The following is a 15,801-nucleotide window of genomic DNA, read 5'->3' on the forward strand; positions in this document are numbered from 1 at the left end:
AAGATGATAAATCTTACGCATCAGTCCAGGGACTGTGAAACACTCGAGTGTAAAAACACATTTCTAAATCAATATTTCATGTTGACCATATCGAACCTGAGTTCTCTTGCATTGTAGGCAAACGCGCTTACCATTTGACTAATGAGGTACTTCATTGCTACGGATATTTGTATTTATTTTTTAAATGTTTTCTTACACGCAGTAAAAATTAGAGCATTTAATTACAGAGCAAAATTTCTCAAAAATGTATGAAAAAATTTATCAAAATTATTGCAATAAACTACCTTGAACTACGTTGCAGGTTCTTAAGAATCAACCAATGATAGAATGTTGTGATAGATTTTCGGTATCCGGCAAGCCTACTCACCAATCAGCAGAACTCCCCGACTAAAACTTGTGACGTCGCAGGCGGAGTAATTTCAAAATTTAAAAAATCATGGCTTAAATAATAATAACACAAAAAAAAAAATTAAAACCACATAACTTTATTTTTATCTGCTTATTTAATAAATTGTATTGTATTTACGAATGTTTTGCACAGTTGCAATATGATTAAAGCATTTGCTCATTTAAAAAAAATTGCATTTTTCTGCGTAGCATCACGTCTGGTCACAACGTAAGTCCATTATAAAATGAAGGCAATGGGTAATTTTACCCACAAATTGAAATGTATCGACTTCGGGCTTGTAAATGTCTATTAGTTCCATGAAGCATACTGATTAGTTAGCATGTTGAGTTGGCAGATACAGAAAGTAAATTACTCGTATTTACACCATCACTATTTCACTAAAGCTTATTCAATTTTAATACTATCACCATTTGGTTTGAACTCTGAGATAAATTGTTTTAGTTGAGAATTAATATTAATTGCAGTCTCCTCTTTGATACACTTTTCCATCTCGGCACCATCTGATCTGCTCGTGTGATCAGGTTCTGATGAGTTGTCATTGAATTCATCGACTGACATTGGTGTATCTGAAATATAAAAGGTCGCTGTAATTAAAACTACATTGAATATTATGTAAATAATTTTGATTATGATAGAATATTGTCTCGCTACTCGTCGTCGGTGTAGCGCAACAAGTCATCAAGTAATATTTTGGGTACAACCGAGTTATAAATCATTTTGGGTTATTTTTTATGTAAACTATGAGAATATAATTTTATTTTTTAAACGAAATATTTTCAATCTTATGATTTACTCAAACATTTTGAGGGCCGTTTGCAACGAGTTGTAAATAACTAACTATTGGAAAATGGAAATTAAGTTGGGGTAGAGTGGGATTCGAACCATGGACCTTTGATCCGTGAGTCTGAGACACTAACCACAGGACCACAACCTGACACATATGAAGTCATCAATACATTTTTTGCCATGGAATGGCTGTTTTGCGGATGAAGTCATTAATTTTATAAAATGTATGTAGTTTATAAAGACATGGAAACTTTGGAAGCGATTTGCCGAAAAACAAGAATTTGTTGCTTAATGACTACACTGAAGAAATACAATTTATTTTTACTTGAGAAAATGCCTTTTTTTTGTATGCATCTATACGAAGTTAAATGTGGCAGTCAGTTGTGTATGGCGTATCTGTGGTATTGCCTTTACCTATATATTTATTTCACATAAAACTTTATGTTTTTTTTTTTTTCTATATGAACACCTCACTGGGCATAACCCGTGACGAGGCATTCATTTACATTATTTTTATGCTTTACGCAAATTGAATATGTCTCATCCGCTGTATTGGATTGAGGGATATCCGCAGTATTGATTTGCTTTTTTAGTAGGGAAAATTCATTTGGGGTACTGAATTTAATCAAATACAGCCAGACTATTGGTCGATTTCGAAATTTAAATATACCAATGGATGCGGCTTGTCCCATTCAATCGAACACGTCAAGAAAACGTATTGTGATTTTTTTTACTTACATGCGGTATTAAACCTACATAGACGAAATACTAAATCAGTAAATACAATATAAATATAGACTGAACTAAAATAAAATTGAGTGAAATGCAATAGCTACAAGAATAACACTATTATGCAACTTTTTTTGGTGAGTTTTTTGGGTCTTGAATTGTTTTGTATTGGTTTTTTTAAAAGTATTAATTAGTCACTCCCAATCTTAACATTTATTTGAATTTTTTACTTTCATTTCAATATATTTGAATATTTGCTACAATAAGGCAAGGCAACTTGTGACTGGTGCGTGGAATTATTTGATAAAAGATAAAAAATTAAATGGCTCATAATTATCACACCGTCTCACTTCTGTTCATTGGTACTTCATATTTCAACATTTATCAGTTTGTAGTTCACATCTTCGTTCACATTCACAAAGCGCTCTCGTGATTCTCATCTTTAAATTTCTCCTCCTTTTCAAGTTCTTTTACTATCCATGCTACTTCTATTTTAGTATTTATTTTTATTCCGCACACATTTAGAAACCCAAATCAATAAATTTTATTTTATCAATTGATTGGACGAAATATCCATTTGAAAATATCCATCCGCTAATGCACAAATGTGAATACAAAATAAGCAATTCGTCATCTTGCTATAATAACATTTAGGTTTCAGCATGACAATTTATCAAGCTTTAATAACATACTGATATTTATTTGCATCACAGAATAAAAGTGTCTTCATTGCCATAAAAATACACCCAAAGCAAATCTATGAGACAATGTCTTAACATTTTATTTGATTGAAGACATTCAAAAGATATTATTTTTGTAACATATTTATGAACCCCATAATAATTCACATTATTTACAAGCCCAAAGATCCTGGTTAGAGAAAAATTGCATTCATTTTTTCATGTTTATTTAATCGTTTAATATTTTAAAATAATGTATTGTATGTATTACCTAAATGATCCAGAGTAACTCCCATAGCTTTCCTGATACTAACGAGTGGTGCCACGTGTTTGGGTTGTACTTTAGCAGCCATATCCTTCAAGTTGCTAATGACAGTCCGAGCGACCTCCTCCTCTGCTAATGATGGTTTAGGAACCATGGACAGATGAGGCGGAATGGGTTGTGATAATCTGTAAGATAAATATTTTGTAGACGTAATGAACATTTTTTATCATTCAACATCGATGTAAATTTGTCTACAGCGAGTTGAACATCATTAATAAATTAACTTTACATTCATATATAATGGATAGTAAAAACGAACCTTTCTCTTTGTTCTGTTTCTAATCTTCTTAATGCTATCAGGTTATTCTGCAGAGCTTGCTTGAGCCCAAAGTCTTGTTGCGAAAAGGCTATTTCCTCCTCCATATCAGCCAAGAAGTCTACGTCAATACCTAAGTCTGAGAGTGTTCGTAGGTTTTCTATATCCACTTTGACGTTAATAGTTTCCATCTAGAAATTAAAATGTAGGCCGTTGATATTTTTTAATTCTTAAAATACAAATTTTCATCAAATTATTTTTTAAAAACATGTTACCTCTGAAAAAATATCGTTTGATTTCGGAGGTTTTCTCGGTGGAAAGAGTTCTTCCATATTAAAAATACAACTCCATGGAGAATCTTCCGCAAATCTCAATAATCCTTCATTAGTTGATAGACCAGTTTCTTCCCCTAAAGACATTACATGTTGTTAATAACATTGATAATGGTTGTACGTAATATGAGAGCAAAATGCACAAACACGCTTACAGCACATTAAATAAAATAATTTATAAAATAAGGCAATTTACAATTCAAACAGAAATTTATATTAATTAATCGACTACTTCGAAAAATTCAAAATAATTTTATAATAATCAAATAATGTTGGCAATAGACACTGGCACTGTTTATATATTTATATGAAATGCATGTCCCTGTATATAATGTACTTACTATATATTATAATATACATAAATACTGAGTATGTGATATTTACCACAAAGCAGTTTTGATCATTTTATGCAAAGGAATTTTTTTTTGTAAAAATAAGCTTCCTCAAAAGTCATGTTCATACATTTTTTTCAGAAAAGAATAAAATCAAATACAAAAAAACATATTTGGCAAAAAAGATGTAAATTATGTTATGCACGATGGTAGATGACAATATTTAAATTTTAGTCGAGTTTTGTTGACGCAAGTGTTATTTTTAAAATATTTTTCCACAACGATTTACTTAAATAAAAAAACAGTATATAAACACAATAAATGTAGACAAAAAGTTAATAAAATATACATGTGACTCACCATATGTGTGGTACAGTAAATGGCAGTCTTCTTTAGACAGTGTAGCAAATGTAGAGTCATAACTTGGTGCATAGGACCCGAAAGCACCATAATTTAAGGGTTTCACACCTTTAACCAAATTTCTACGATCTTCTTTAAATCCTGCAAGAGATAAGTTTTTAGACAATTACTTTTACGCTATACAAACCAGTAAAAATTGCAAGACTTAAGTTATGTAAAATTACACATAAAATCAAGTTAACAGTGTTAGCTATGATTACCTAATAAAGTGGTGATTACTCGATGCTTTATTTGGAAAGTCCACATGCATTGCATATTTTTGTTTTTTACAATGTAATTTAAGTAATGTATATTCAACACTTTGGCAGTCTTACCTTGCAGAGTACCAGTTCCATGCGCTATTCTGCCTGTATATACTCCCAGGGACACAGGTCGCTGGTTATTGGCTGGAGACATTCCATCATTATCTACTAATATTTGAAGGGATGTATAGCCATTAGCATCCATACGAGGAAAAGCTGAAAACATAACAACTGCATTTAAAAAACAATAAAAATAAAACAAGAATGATATTTTCAAAATCCATTTTCTCAGTTAATTATTTATGAAGTTAGTCCATTAGTTATTTAATGCAATACTGACTGACTAAACATACTGGAGTAGGTATCAACAAATTTAAAGGTTTGACAAACTAATGTAAATTAACATTCCAAAGACATTAGTATATGAAATGTCAGATTTATGTAATTAGAACCAACAACAGATGAATTACATTGAAAAATGGCTAATTTATTACAAGGTATACAGTACACATTCCGCAATTAAGCTTTTTTTCTCATTTGAAAACGGCACTACAACATTGTAAATGAGTATTTTTTATTAATTTTTTAATGTGTCGGCAATTATTTTAGAAGTCTTAAATAATACAATCAAACAAATCTAACCTTTCTTTGCCAAACGTCTCCTGTGTTGTTCTCTAACTGCCTCCATCTTTAATTTCACTTCATCATCAGCACTAGACGCATTATCTTTAGCTCCGTCTAATCCATTATTTGAGAATTCTTGTTTAAGAGCCTTCTAAAAATATTGAAAATCTTTTACAGATGTCACTGCTTGCTAACAATGATTAAGAATAACGTTTGTGGACAATCAAAACACATATTTTTTATTTCACATGTTTAATCATTAAAGTAAACACTAATACTTGTCCATAAACGTGTTCAGGTATATGTATTTCAACAACTATGCATATGAAATTTTAATAAAAATATCTGATATAAGTAGTAGTTTGTTTATAATAGTAGGTATGTTTTATTCAAAGACAAAATGTCTCTATTGTTGCATGTGTATATGTATATATAGAAAGAAGTAATATTATATTGTAATCACATTTACAATTTATTTATAGTAGTTATAGCACATGTGAAATTGAATCTAAACATGCAGTTGTAAATAATATCTAGCGAGTCTTAAAAATCCCAAAAGCAAAAAGAGTAAAATAACTTTAAAAATAAAACTAGCAATAGAATTATTCTCTAATAATAATTTCAAAAAATATAAATAAAATTGACATTAGCGAAAAATGACATAAAATGGATGTATCTACTACTTTAAACACTCACATATAAGCCTACCTTGAATCGTCCGGCTGGTTTAGGCGGCTTTCATAAGATTACAATGATGATTAATTTAACGATTAAAAAAAAAACGCAACAGAGAAATAAAAATGTCACATGTACAAAAATGTTTTTTAAATCACTGATATAAATATAAATGTAATACTGGTACTGCCATCGAAACATTGAACACACAAATGAGTGAGATAAAAAACTTTGATAACTTTTGAACTCAAACTTAAGTCCACATTAAGTGATATATTATGTAATAATGTTGCCACAATTCAGAACAATGTATTCGAGTAACATCACAGTATTTATTATGGAGTACATATTATACATATAACAAGTGACAGTTTATTTTTAATGCTAAATGCGGAACAGTGATTTATGAAACATGTTTTTTCACAACGAATGTACGATTGGAAACACACAAATATCTTTATGATAAACAAGCCAATGAATTGTGATTTCTTCGATGAAGGAAAGTGATGAAAATCAATTGACACGAATAAGAATATGTTATGAATAAGAAATTACTTACAACATCCATTTTGCCCATATCGAAACCGAGTTCTCTGAGGGGTATCTCGTACATATATGTGAGAATGTTTCCTAGAGGTCGGAGCTTGCCAGGCTGTAGCTGCCGCAGCCCGATGTGAAGTAACTTCCTGGCTGCCTTGTGGTATACGGTGCCAGTTTTGTTGTACTTAACAGCATTGTTACACATCAATTTGAAATCGTTCTGGGGATGAAAAATTAATTGTAACAAATTTTTCAAAGATTTATACTTGAAGCGCTAACTTTGTGGTTAGTCACTATACTTAAAATTAATATAAAAAAGGGATTAAAAACAAAGTTGTTTTATTTTCATTTTAATATTGGGCAAGTGTTTATATAAATATAATTTATCCGAAATGCAATTTTGCTCTCTCCACTGCAATATATGTAGGTATGTATAATTATGTATGCCCATTAGGGTGGTCCTTATTTTCCAACTTTTAAAAAATGGAGTGGTTGTATGATTTTCGACCCTAAAATAATGAAAGCATTTTTTTTAATAGGTTTTAGAGGTCGCTACCATAAGTCGAAAATTCAGAAAAAAACATTGTATGGCCACTTAACTATGGATCCGGCTTATTAACTCTGGCATGTTTATAACCCTATTTTGAAGTGAAATAGCATACAGTTAACCCCTCTCCCTTTCCTTCCCCAACCCTAACCCCTCGCCGCATCGAGATTCGCACCTCAGTTTGAATGCAGTCATTTGCGACAGCGCGTGCATTTTCTTTCCCCAACCATAAATTAAGTGATAGAAAAGCTGCTGTTGTTGCACATCTACTTTATAAAGTGCAGAACGTGACCCTTTAGAATTTAACGTTAATAGATCTTCTATTCATCGGCAGCATTTGAAAAATCGAAAATCAATAGCAGTCTCTTAGAAGGGAGTTCAAACCTGATTTGCTATTAACGATTCATTGGGATGGCAAATTAATTGAAGATATAAGTGTTTATGAAAATGTAGATCGTCTGCCAATTTTGGTATCAGGACTTGGAGTCGATCAGCTCCTAGCGGAACAGGCGACGCATGTGCATCAGCCGTTTACGAAACAAAAAAATTCATGGGACTTGAGCGATACAATAATAAGTTTATGTTTTGACACTACAGCTGTAAACATCAGTTTGAGAAATGGAGCTTTTATTCTTTTGGAGCAGAAAATGAAAAAAGATATGCTTTGGCTGGTTTGTCGCCATCATATAATGGAAATTATGTTAAAAGCCATAGTGAGTCAATCACTCGGTCCGTCTAGTTGTCCTGATATCCAATTGCTTAAAAGGTTTAAGAAGAACTGGGATAAAATTGATCAAAGTGATTATAAAACAGTAATTTTTGATACCACGTTCTCAAAAATCATAGATAATGTTGCTGCAGACAGAATTTCTTTTGCTCAAAAACAACTTCAAGTATATCAACCTCGAGATAACTATAAAGATTTGCTGAATCTTACGATCATTTACTTGGGTGGAGTTCCTAAAAAAGGAGTTTCATTTAGGAGGCCTGCTGGTCTTCACCGTGCTAAATGGATATCTTAAGCTATGTTTTGTTTAAAGATTTTCCTATTTAAACATCAGTTTAAACAGACAAAAAAGGAAGGGAAAGCAATGAATGATATACTTTTTTTTCAGTCATCATATATTTAAAATACTGATTTCAAGCCTCTGTCGGATATTCAGCGCCGAAAAACAACTAACAATTATTAAAGGACCTTGCGTCCTTTGAAAATATAAACCAAACAATGGCAAAAGTCACTATGAAAAAAATACTGGGCCATTTATGGTACTTGACGGAAGAATTGGTGTCTTTTGCATTTTTCGACAATGAATTTTTAGTTCAAGATAAGAAAAATATGGTAGATGCACTAGAATCGAAGGTGTAGAGGATTGACCAAAAAGAAAATGCATTGATGTCGAACACATCACCGAAAAAAGAATACAAGACTTTGGGACTAGCAATTCTTTGCGATTTTTCCAGATATTGGGTATCTCATCAGAGTTTTTGAATAAAGATGTTGAAACTTGGGAGGAAGACTCTGATTTTGAGGCTGCAAAGAAAATTGTCCATTCTATGCGGGTAGTGAATAATATTGCTGAGCGCGGTGTTGTTTTAATGGAGGAATATAATAAATTGATGACAATCGATGAAGAGCAAAAACAATATTTGCTTTTATTGGTAAGAGTACAGAAAAAAATATCCTGATACAAAAAATCAACCCTTGTATCCATAAATGATTTTCACATTAAACGTGTATCCTTATTTGTAATCTAAACATTTATTTTGCATGTGTACGTCTTATTTAAATAAATAAAGGAAGTGATTGATACAGTGTTTTAATTTTTTTTTAAAATCATTTTGCTTTTTTTAATATATTGTATACTATTATTGTTTTGCCCTTGTTTGTCTTTGCTAAATAGTTTTATGTTCTTTTTGTTCAGTTTCTTGCATTTATGTTTCTTCATGTAACTGTTGTAATTGGCTTAGGCCGTATATATATAATAAATAAATAAATTTCTAACCTTGGTAGTGGCTCCTAAATATAATTTTTTAAAAAGGAAAAAATACAGAAGTATTTTTTAGGGTAGAAAATCAAATGAAATACTTAATTATTAAAGTATTTCATTACTTTAGTAACGTAAATGAGAAAACTCTCGACAAACATTTAATGCCGAGCGAACCAGTAATAAAACCAGACATATTGTGAAAAGGGCAGATAATTATTGTTGTGCATTCTTATACTTAAAATAATCAGAATTCTAGATTGTTTTAGTAATTTAACGATAACAGCTTGTACTTACGATAAAACAATTCAATGATTTATATTCATTATCATCTATTTTTTGTTTCATAGTGGAAAAATCCATGGGGCGCTTGATTATTGTGGAATAATTTGGGGCATAATTATCCGTAACAGGCCATGCAAAGAACTGGTTTTGATCTTTCTTCTCCAAGTTCTTCAGAAGTTGTTCGAGAAGACGAGACAGAGGCTTCTTCTTCTGTCGCTGGTTCAGGACGCAGGATCGGGGCTCCCTCGTGCCGCAATGCCCGGGAGATAGAGGTCCTGGACTTCCCAAGAAACTTAGTTCTTTTGGACGTTTTCCAGAAGGTTCTTCATTCCCTGACTCGTCATCATTAGAGCAATCGTCATCATCCAACTTGATCTGGAAAATAAGATTCAAATTCAACATTTGCCATATCACAATACCGGTACCCAAAGTTGAGATAAACAAGAAATATTAAATTTCAATAAATTATTTAACTGATAAAGTGAGGTTAAAATTTGGCAGACATACGATATACAAGCTTTTAGCGATTCAAATAAATGATTTTTTTTTTTTAAAAGGTAGCACAAACACATTTCGTGTGTTCATTAGACGTAAAATTTACAATTTGAAAATCTAAATTATATGATTTGATTAATCATCATCATAACGTACCTTGTCTATTTCGCGTTTCCTCCTTTTCTTGACCTTTTTAGATTTATTATCGTCCTGGTCTTTACAATCATCAGCAGCGGAAAACATGTCGGCATCGCTAGTATCTCGAAGATCTAAAAAAGTAATAAAAATACGAATAACAGCGGTAAGTTCTCATAAAACACTTTAATTTTTTAACTAAATGCAATAAAATTGTGGCGCTTCTTACCGTCGGACTTTTCATTATCCTGTTTTGAATACACTATTTCTTCCATTATTATCCTTATAAATTAAGTTTCATTCATCGAATGCCGAATATACGCTGATTTATTATGAAAACAATCGTTTTTCAGCCTCAAAAATTACACGCAAAGCCCTGTAATTTTCGGCTTGTGTCCTCTAAACCATAGACTACTCATTGACGACGACAGCTAGCATATAGATCGAGTACGTTCAAAATATTGGTACAAGCCGTAACGAGTTATTTAACGTTTTTAGGTGGAAAAAGATCAAATCAAAAAAGAAAGTGCTTGATTGAACATTTAATTTGTTAACGCATAATATTTTTTATTTCATCACTCGTTAATATGCAATTAAACTTAATGGAAATAACGTGATCAAATGTATTGCAGATGATGCCAGATGACATAAAAGTGATAGCTGAACGCAACTGTCTCGTTTTTCAGTTTCTATGGAATATTAATGCTGCCACTATGGTAAAATAATAGTATTTACTAGTAAATATAAGTTAGGGGATGGTAGAACAAGTTATATTAGTTTTCTATATTTAGATTTTTCACTTCCCAACTGGGATGTTCTAGCCACGATCGAGTTTTAGAAAAATTAAGATATGTGTTAGTACTAGATACAAGTCAGTGTGTTGGTCTTACTTGTATGTAGTAATATTTAGTATATTATACATACACAAACCATCAGTGTATTTTGCATCCACCCGGACACAGAAATGTCTTTCAACCGTACAAAAATCTTTTGGTATTACGTTGGTACCTATACTCATACAATTTTTGTAGGTAATCTTTTTTATAAAAATGAACCTATTATAAAATTAATACAAGTTATTAAGTACTTACTACTTATTAAGTACTTATACTACTAAAGTATTAAACCAACTTATTACTTGAATATTTTTACTCCATGTAATGAGGAACTGCAGCCCTACGGGAATTGAATACGATAATTGTTTTCTTGCCCGCGGTAAAAATTGAAGCATTAAATTGTAAAGCAAAGTTTCCTAAAAATATATAAAAAATATAGTATATATTCTAATAAAAATGAACTACTTTGAACGACGTCACTAGTTCATATGAATCAACCAATGATTAGAGTGATGGAAGAGAGGTATGGGAGATTTCCGGTTTGCTTGCCGTCAATGGACCAATGGGAAGAACTAACAAATCATCATGCCGTTTGCCCGTAAGGGTAGGCAGAGAGGATAGAACGCCACATCACATCATACATGTCCAAACCAGCGCAGAGCTCATTTCTTGATTTTGTTGATTATGCTTGTCTCAGCCTTACATAATGTACGGATCGGAAGAACTAATGTACGGATGTGAAGAGCTGATTAAGAAAAAGCGGAAGAGAACCTTTGACGTCACATGTGGAGTTACTTCAGAAACACAAAGCTTTAAAAAAAACCATAGCGCTGATAATACGATAAAGAAAAATAAAATTTGAAAAATTTTGCATAGTTCATTTTTTTATTTAATTTTACAATACGCTCAAGGGGCATTTATAAAAATAATATCAGGAGGTACAAACATAGTAATAATTTCAAAAATACACAACAGGACATGTAGAAACCATAAAAGCATACTGCATTGCAAAATCAAAAGTACCATTTTGTACAAAAATATGGATTTCAAAAAATGTAATAAAAAAAATATTCAAAACATATTTAAAAATAATAATAAATATTTTTTTTATTAAAAAAAAATTCAATAGTACATTAACAAATAATAAAAAAATAAAACACCACTGAACTTAAAAACTAAAAAATGCTTATCCTAAAATATGAACATACATGTTGATTAATATCTTATTATTATTAATTATTACAAATCTGTGTTTCTTCAATATCGTATCAACGTTCATTATTAATAATTATTATTGTGATCACCTCAGTCACGATCAAGTCAAGGCGAGTAGGTGATTTAAGCCATACATGTCGGCAATAATAATAATTGAAATTAGAAATCAAATTAATTTATTCAAACATCGTGCCGCTGCTGTTTGTTTTCAGAGGATTTTTTATTGTTATTATAACAGATAGACAAACCCTTAACAGAGCTTTGATGTTTATTTTAAATTAATCAAAAGAATTTGTAAAATAATAAATACCGTCAAGAACAACATTGCACTCGTATTTATTTATTATACGTTTTACAATGGAAAGTTAACATTTATCTTCAATTTTATCAACAAAGAAAATAAAGTTTTCTGTTTGAAAACTAAAATAATATGCACACGTTTATTTTCTAAACATGTTCAATTACAGATTACCGACAACGTTACTTTAATTTTTCATTCAAATATACCCATTTTCGTACATAAATATCGATTTCACTTTATACTGTCTCGATAACTACCGATGAAGATAGTGTTTGTAAACATGGCACAGAGGTGCACAGGTTTTAGGGATTATTTTTTTTTAAGAGTGAAAAATCGAGAACCATATTTATGTCTAAAGAAATATAGAACTGTAGACGGTACACTAAAGAGACAAGCAAAACCACCCATTTCAGAAACAATCATTTTGCTTAATTTTTGTGAACTTATGATGAGGTGAGCAATATTAGTTTGTTAATATAATTTTTAATTTTGATGTTAACTGTCCAAACTTATTTTAAGTTTAGTTATACAAAACAAAAATGGTTCAAAGTCTTGTTAAATATAATTTATTTTTTTAATTGCACCACAACAGGCCAGGAGTCCCAATTACTAGGGTGAATTAGAGCACAAAATACCCAGGCTTGAGAAAAATCACATTTTGAGTTTTTGTGTTCTCACTGGGAATCAAACCCGAAACCTTCCGTGTGTGAGTCAAGCGTCTTAACCACAATGCCACGGAGGCCGCCAAAAAAACCACAATGACATGTAGTCACATAAAAATAAAAAGTAACATAAAATAATAGTAAACAAATATGAATAACAATGTTTTGAGTATGTCCAATTGCTTGCAGACTGGCTGGATTCTCACCCTAGGGAGTCGTTCATATTTAAATTTATTGCAACAGAGAGGGAAAACATTTTTGATAAGGGAATATGGGAGTCTAGGCATTTACAGGGTTTATGACCTGTCATTGGCTGGTTTAAGTGGCCACTTTACACATTGTGTAACATTCACCATTCCCTTCTCAAAAATGTTTTCCCTCTCTGTTGCAATAAATTTAAATATGAATAAGTCACTAATAAACAGTATGATACATAGTTAGAGAGGAAGAATCTAAAACTGGCAATCCCAGCATGGAAAAGATTCACCTCTCTCGGTAGGCTGTTCAACAGACCAATTATCCTCCCCACAGGCATCATCAACTTTTTTTTAATGATTGTTATTGTCAATAAATTGCATTTTTATTAGTTTTTTAAATTGAAATGTTTTTTTTTGTTGCTTATCCCTAAGAAGAAAGTAAATTATGGGGAATGGGAAGAAAGAATTGAAGAGGTGACAGATGTATCAGCCAGAAAATGGCAATCCCAGCTTCCGGCCATTATTTACAATGTTACTTATAAAAGATGAAGGTAACATAAGTTACACGCTCAGCCTGGCCGGTCTAACCTCAATATTTTACTACAGTAAGTAAATAAAATGAAAAAAAGCATATTTTGCGAGTGCACGACTGATGCATGCCTAATAAATTTAATGCAGAACTACCTTGAAATGATGGTCACCCCACCAAAGCATTAGTCTAGAGAATAATATGGATGTAGTGATGCATGCCATTGGTTCTCGTAAATTATTTTGTTTGTATTCTTATATCAATATCAAAATCATATAAATTCAATAGAATCTGTTCAAAAAAATTTCTTAAAGTACCTTTTGTATAAGTTCCAAATTTCTAACCGACATTCAAATTCAAATAATGAGCAACTTCTAACTCTTTTTCATTTTAATTCTTTGATAAAGCGCCGCGTGGTTTTCGATGTAAAATTTCTGTATAAAATATATTTTTACTATAAAGTAGATACTAACCTCCTAAATAAAATACAAATAAATGAGGGATAGGGATACAGAACACTCAGGCATCGGGAAATATTTAAACTGCCTTTGTTTGCAAATAATGCTACATACGTAAAGTGAAAAAAGTTTTTTTAAATAACATGCTGCATAGTACAGTTTTTTACACATTAGAATTGATAGAAGTAACTAACATAATCTATAAGGGATTTTGAGTATTATTCAATTAAAATCTATAACCTATTTCCACTACCTATTAAAACAATTAGTAACGAGAAAAATTTTAAAAAGGCTATAAAAAAATGGATAGTGAAGCTAGGTAGAAGTAAAATGGATTGTCTCATTCGCCCAAACCAATATTGAATCAACTGCTCCACAAGTGTGTAGCTTATGTTAGGTTTTTGTTATTTTTATTGTGCGTTTTGTAACCAATATTGAATCAATTGCTCCACAAGTGTATAGCTTATATTAAGTTTTTGTTATTTTCATTGTGCGTTTTGCAATATAAATATAAATGTACATATATACCTTGTTTTTAAAACAGTCTGAATATTTTGTTAATTAGATGATTAATAGATAATTAACTGTTTATTATGTTTGTCTTAATTGTTTATTCTCAAATGTAAAAACATTAAAAAAAAGTGTATTGTTAAGTGTCCTCGGCACGGGTAACCCCAGTAAGGTCACATTATTTTTATTATTGATTATAGTTTGTAAGAGTAAAATATGAATAAATAAATAAATAAAAATCTACACTATTCTATGAGAATAGGAAGGGGAAATATAGGATGTTCAAAGTAGGAGCTGAATTATTATAAACGATTATAAAACGTGCATTCGTATTAACAATACAATGTTCATTCTATAAATACAAATATTCAATTTTACGTTTACAAACAGTAATTGTCTAACGTTTTGACTAAACCTACAGTGCTGTTCGTGACGAATTATAAAACGCATTCACGACTTATTAAACTAGTACCTACATTGTGTTCAAAATACGTTACGTGTGAATTAATTTAATTAGAGCCTCATAGTAAGTTTTAGTTAAGTGTTAATTCTGTAACTAAAACACATGGTAATATTTTATAAAATTTTATAATGTAACCTTTTTCATTTTTTTTTAAATCGCCCCCACCTGCGTAACACGTACCGATCCACGAATCGTTTCGTAAAAAAAAATTCGTTGCAGAATAATAACACGCAGTACCTACCCATAATTTATTTAAATTAAATTGATACCTTTATAAAAAAATGCGTAAAACTGTTTTTGTTACCTGACCACTTCGAGAAACTTTCATTTTCTTCGTCGTTTTGCAAACAATGATTAAAATTTATTTGACTTTTGTAGAAACGCGTTTTTTGTATATATTATGCCAATATTTCTGAATACATTTTAAAAATTGATTTATTATAGTATCAAATGAATTAAAATGTTAGCGTACGGATAATCTATGAATATAACCTACATTTTTTTATCTCTGGGATGTCCAAACGGCGTTAATGGTCTTAAATTTTGATGGTTTCATCATATAATCAAGGCATCAAAATTTTGGAGCACTGAGCACTGAGCATAAATAAAATGTTTTTGCAAATAGCAATCATTCGTAACCATTTAACGAATCACCCATTAGATAAATATTCCATAACAGATCATGAATCGAATAATCATCTCGGATTATCGTAAATTTAAATTTTCTTCGTTCGTGATATTTTATTCTCTTCGGGATTTCGGTTTTCACTTCTTCTTCTGACCGATTTCAAAAGTGATGAAACCAATAATAATCTACTCTATAGATTACGTCA

The 15,801-nt window shown here is 31.0% G+C and overlaps 1 protein-coding gene across 2 annotated transcripts; it reads right to left on the reverse strand.

The window, feature by feature from the left end:
• Positions 1-484: 484 nt before the first annotated feature.
• On the reverse strand, positions 485-10,455 carry Brd7-9 (Bromodomain containing 7/9). Of its 2 annotated transcripts, XM_088229960.1 has the most exons (12): positions 10,027-10,455; positions 9,819-9,931; positions 9,180-9,542; positions 6,370-6,570; positions 5,844-5,870; positions 5,154-5,286; positions 4,584-4,727; positions 4,210-4,350; positions 3,461-3,594; positions 3,189-3,376; positions 2,876-3,054; positions 485-975 (listed from the first exon to the last, which is right to left on the reverse strand). In XM_088229960.1, the coding sequence occupies exons 1-12, from the start codon at positions 10,070-10,072 to the stop codon at positions 794-796; spliced, it is 1,851 nt and encodes a 616-aa protein (XP_088086086.1). In that variant the 5' UTR covers positions 10,073-10,455; the 3' UTR covers positions 485-793. The 2 variants fall into 2 exon arrangements, with proteins under 2 accessions (XP_088086086.1, XP_088086087.1); XM_088229961.1 differs by lacking the exon at positions 5,844-5,870.
• Between the last annotated feature and the right edge of the window lie 5,346 nt (positions 10,456-15,801).

This window comes from Micrasema longulum, unplaced genomic scaffold (assembly GCF_059751315.1).
Source record: "Micrasema longulum isolate JH-2025_06_02 unplaced genomic scaffold, ASM5975131v1 h1tg000725l, whole genome shotgun sequence".
NCBI classification, from domain to species: domain Eukaryota; kingdom Metazoa; phylum Arthropoda; class Insecta; order Trichoptera; family Brachycentridae; genus Micrasema; species Micrasema longulum.

Bases quoted from the DNA above. Each gene is read 5' to 3' on its own strand.
- Brd7-9 (XM_088229960.1), bottom strand. From the start codon at position 10,072: ATGGAAGAAATAGTGTATTCAAAACAGGATAATGAAAAGTCCGACG. The intron at 3,595-4,209 runs GTGAGTCACATG...TAATGTCTTTAG, and splicing joins TTTACTGTACCACACATATG to GGGAAGAAACTGGTCTATCA. The intron at 3,055-3,188 runs GTTCGTTTTTAC...TTTATCTTACAG, and splicing joins GAAACAGAACAAAGAGAAAG to ATTATCACAACCCATTCCGC.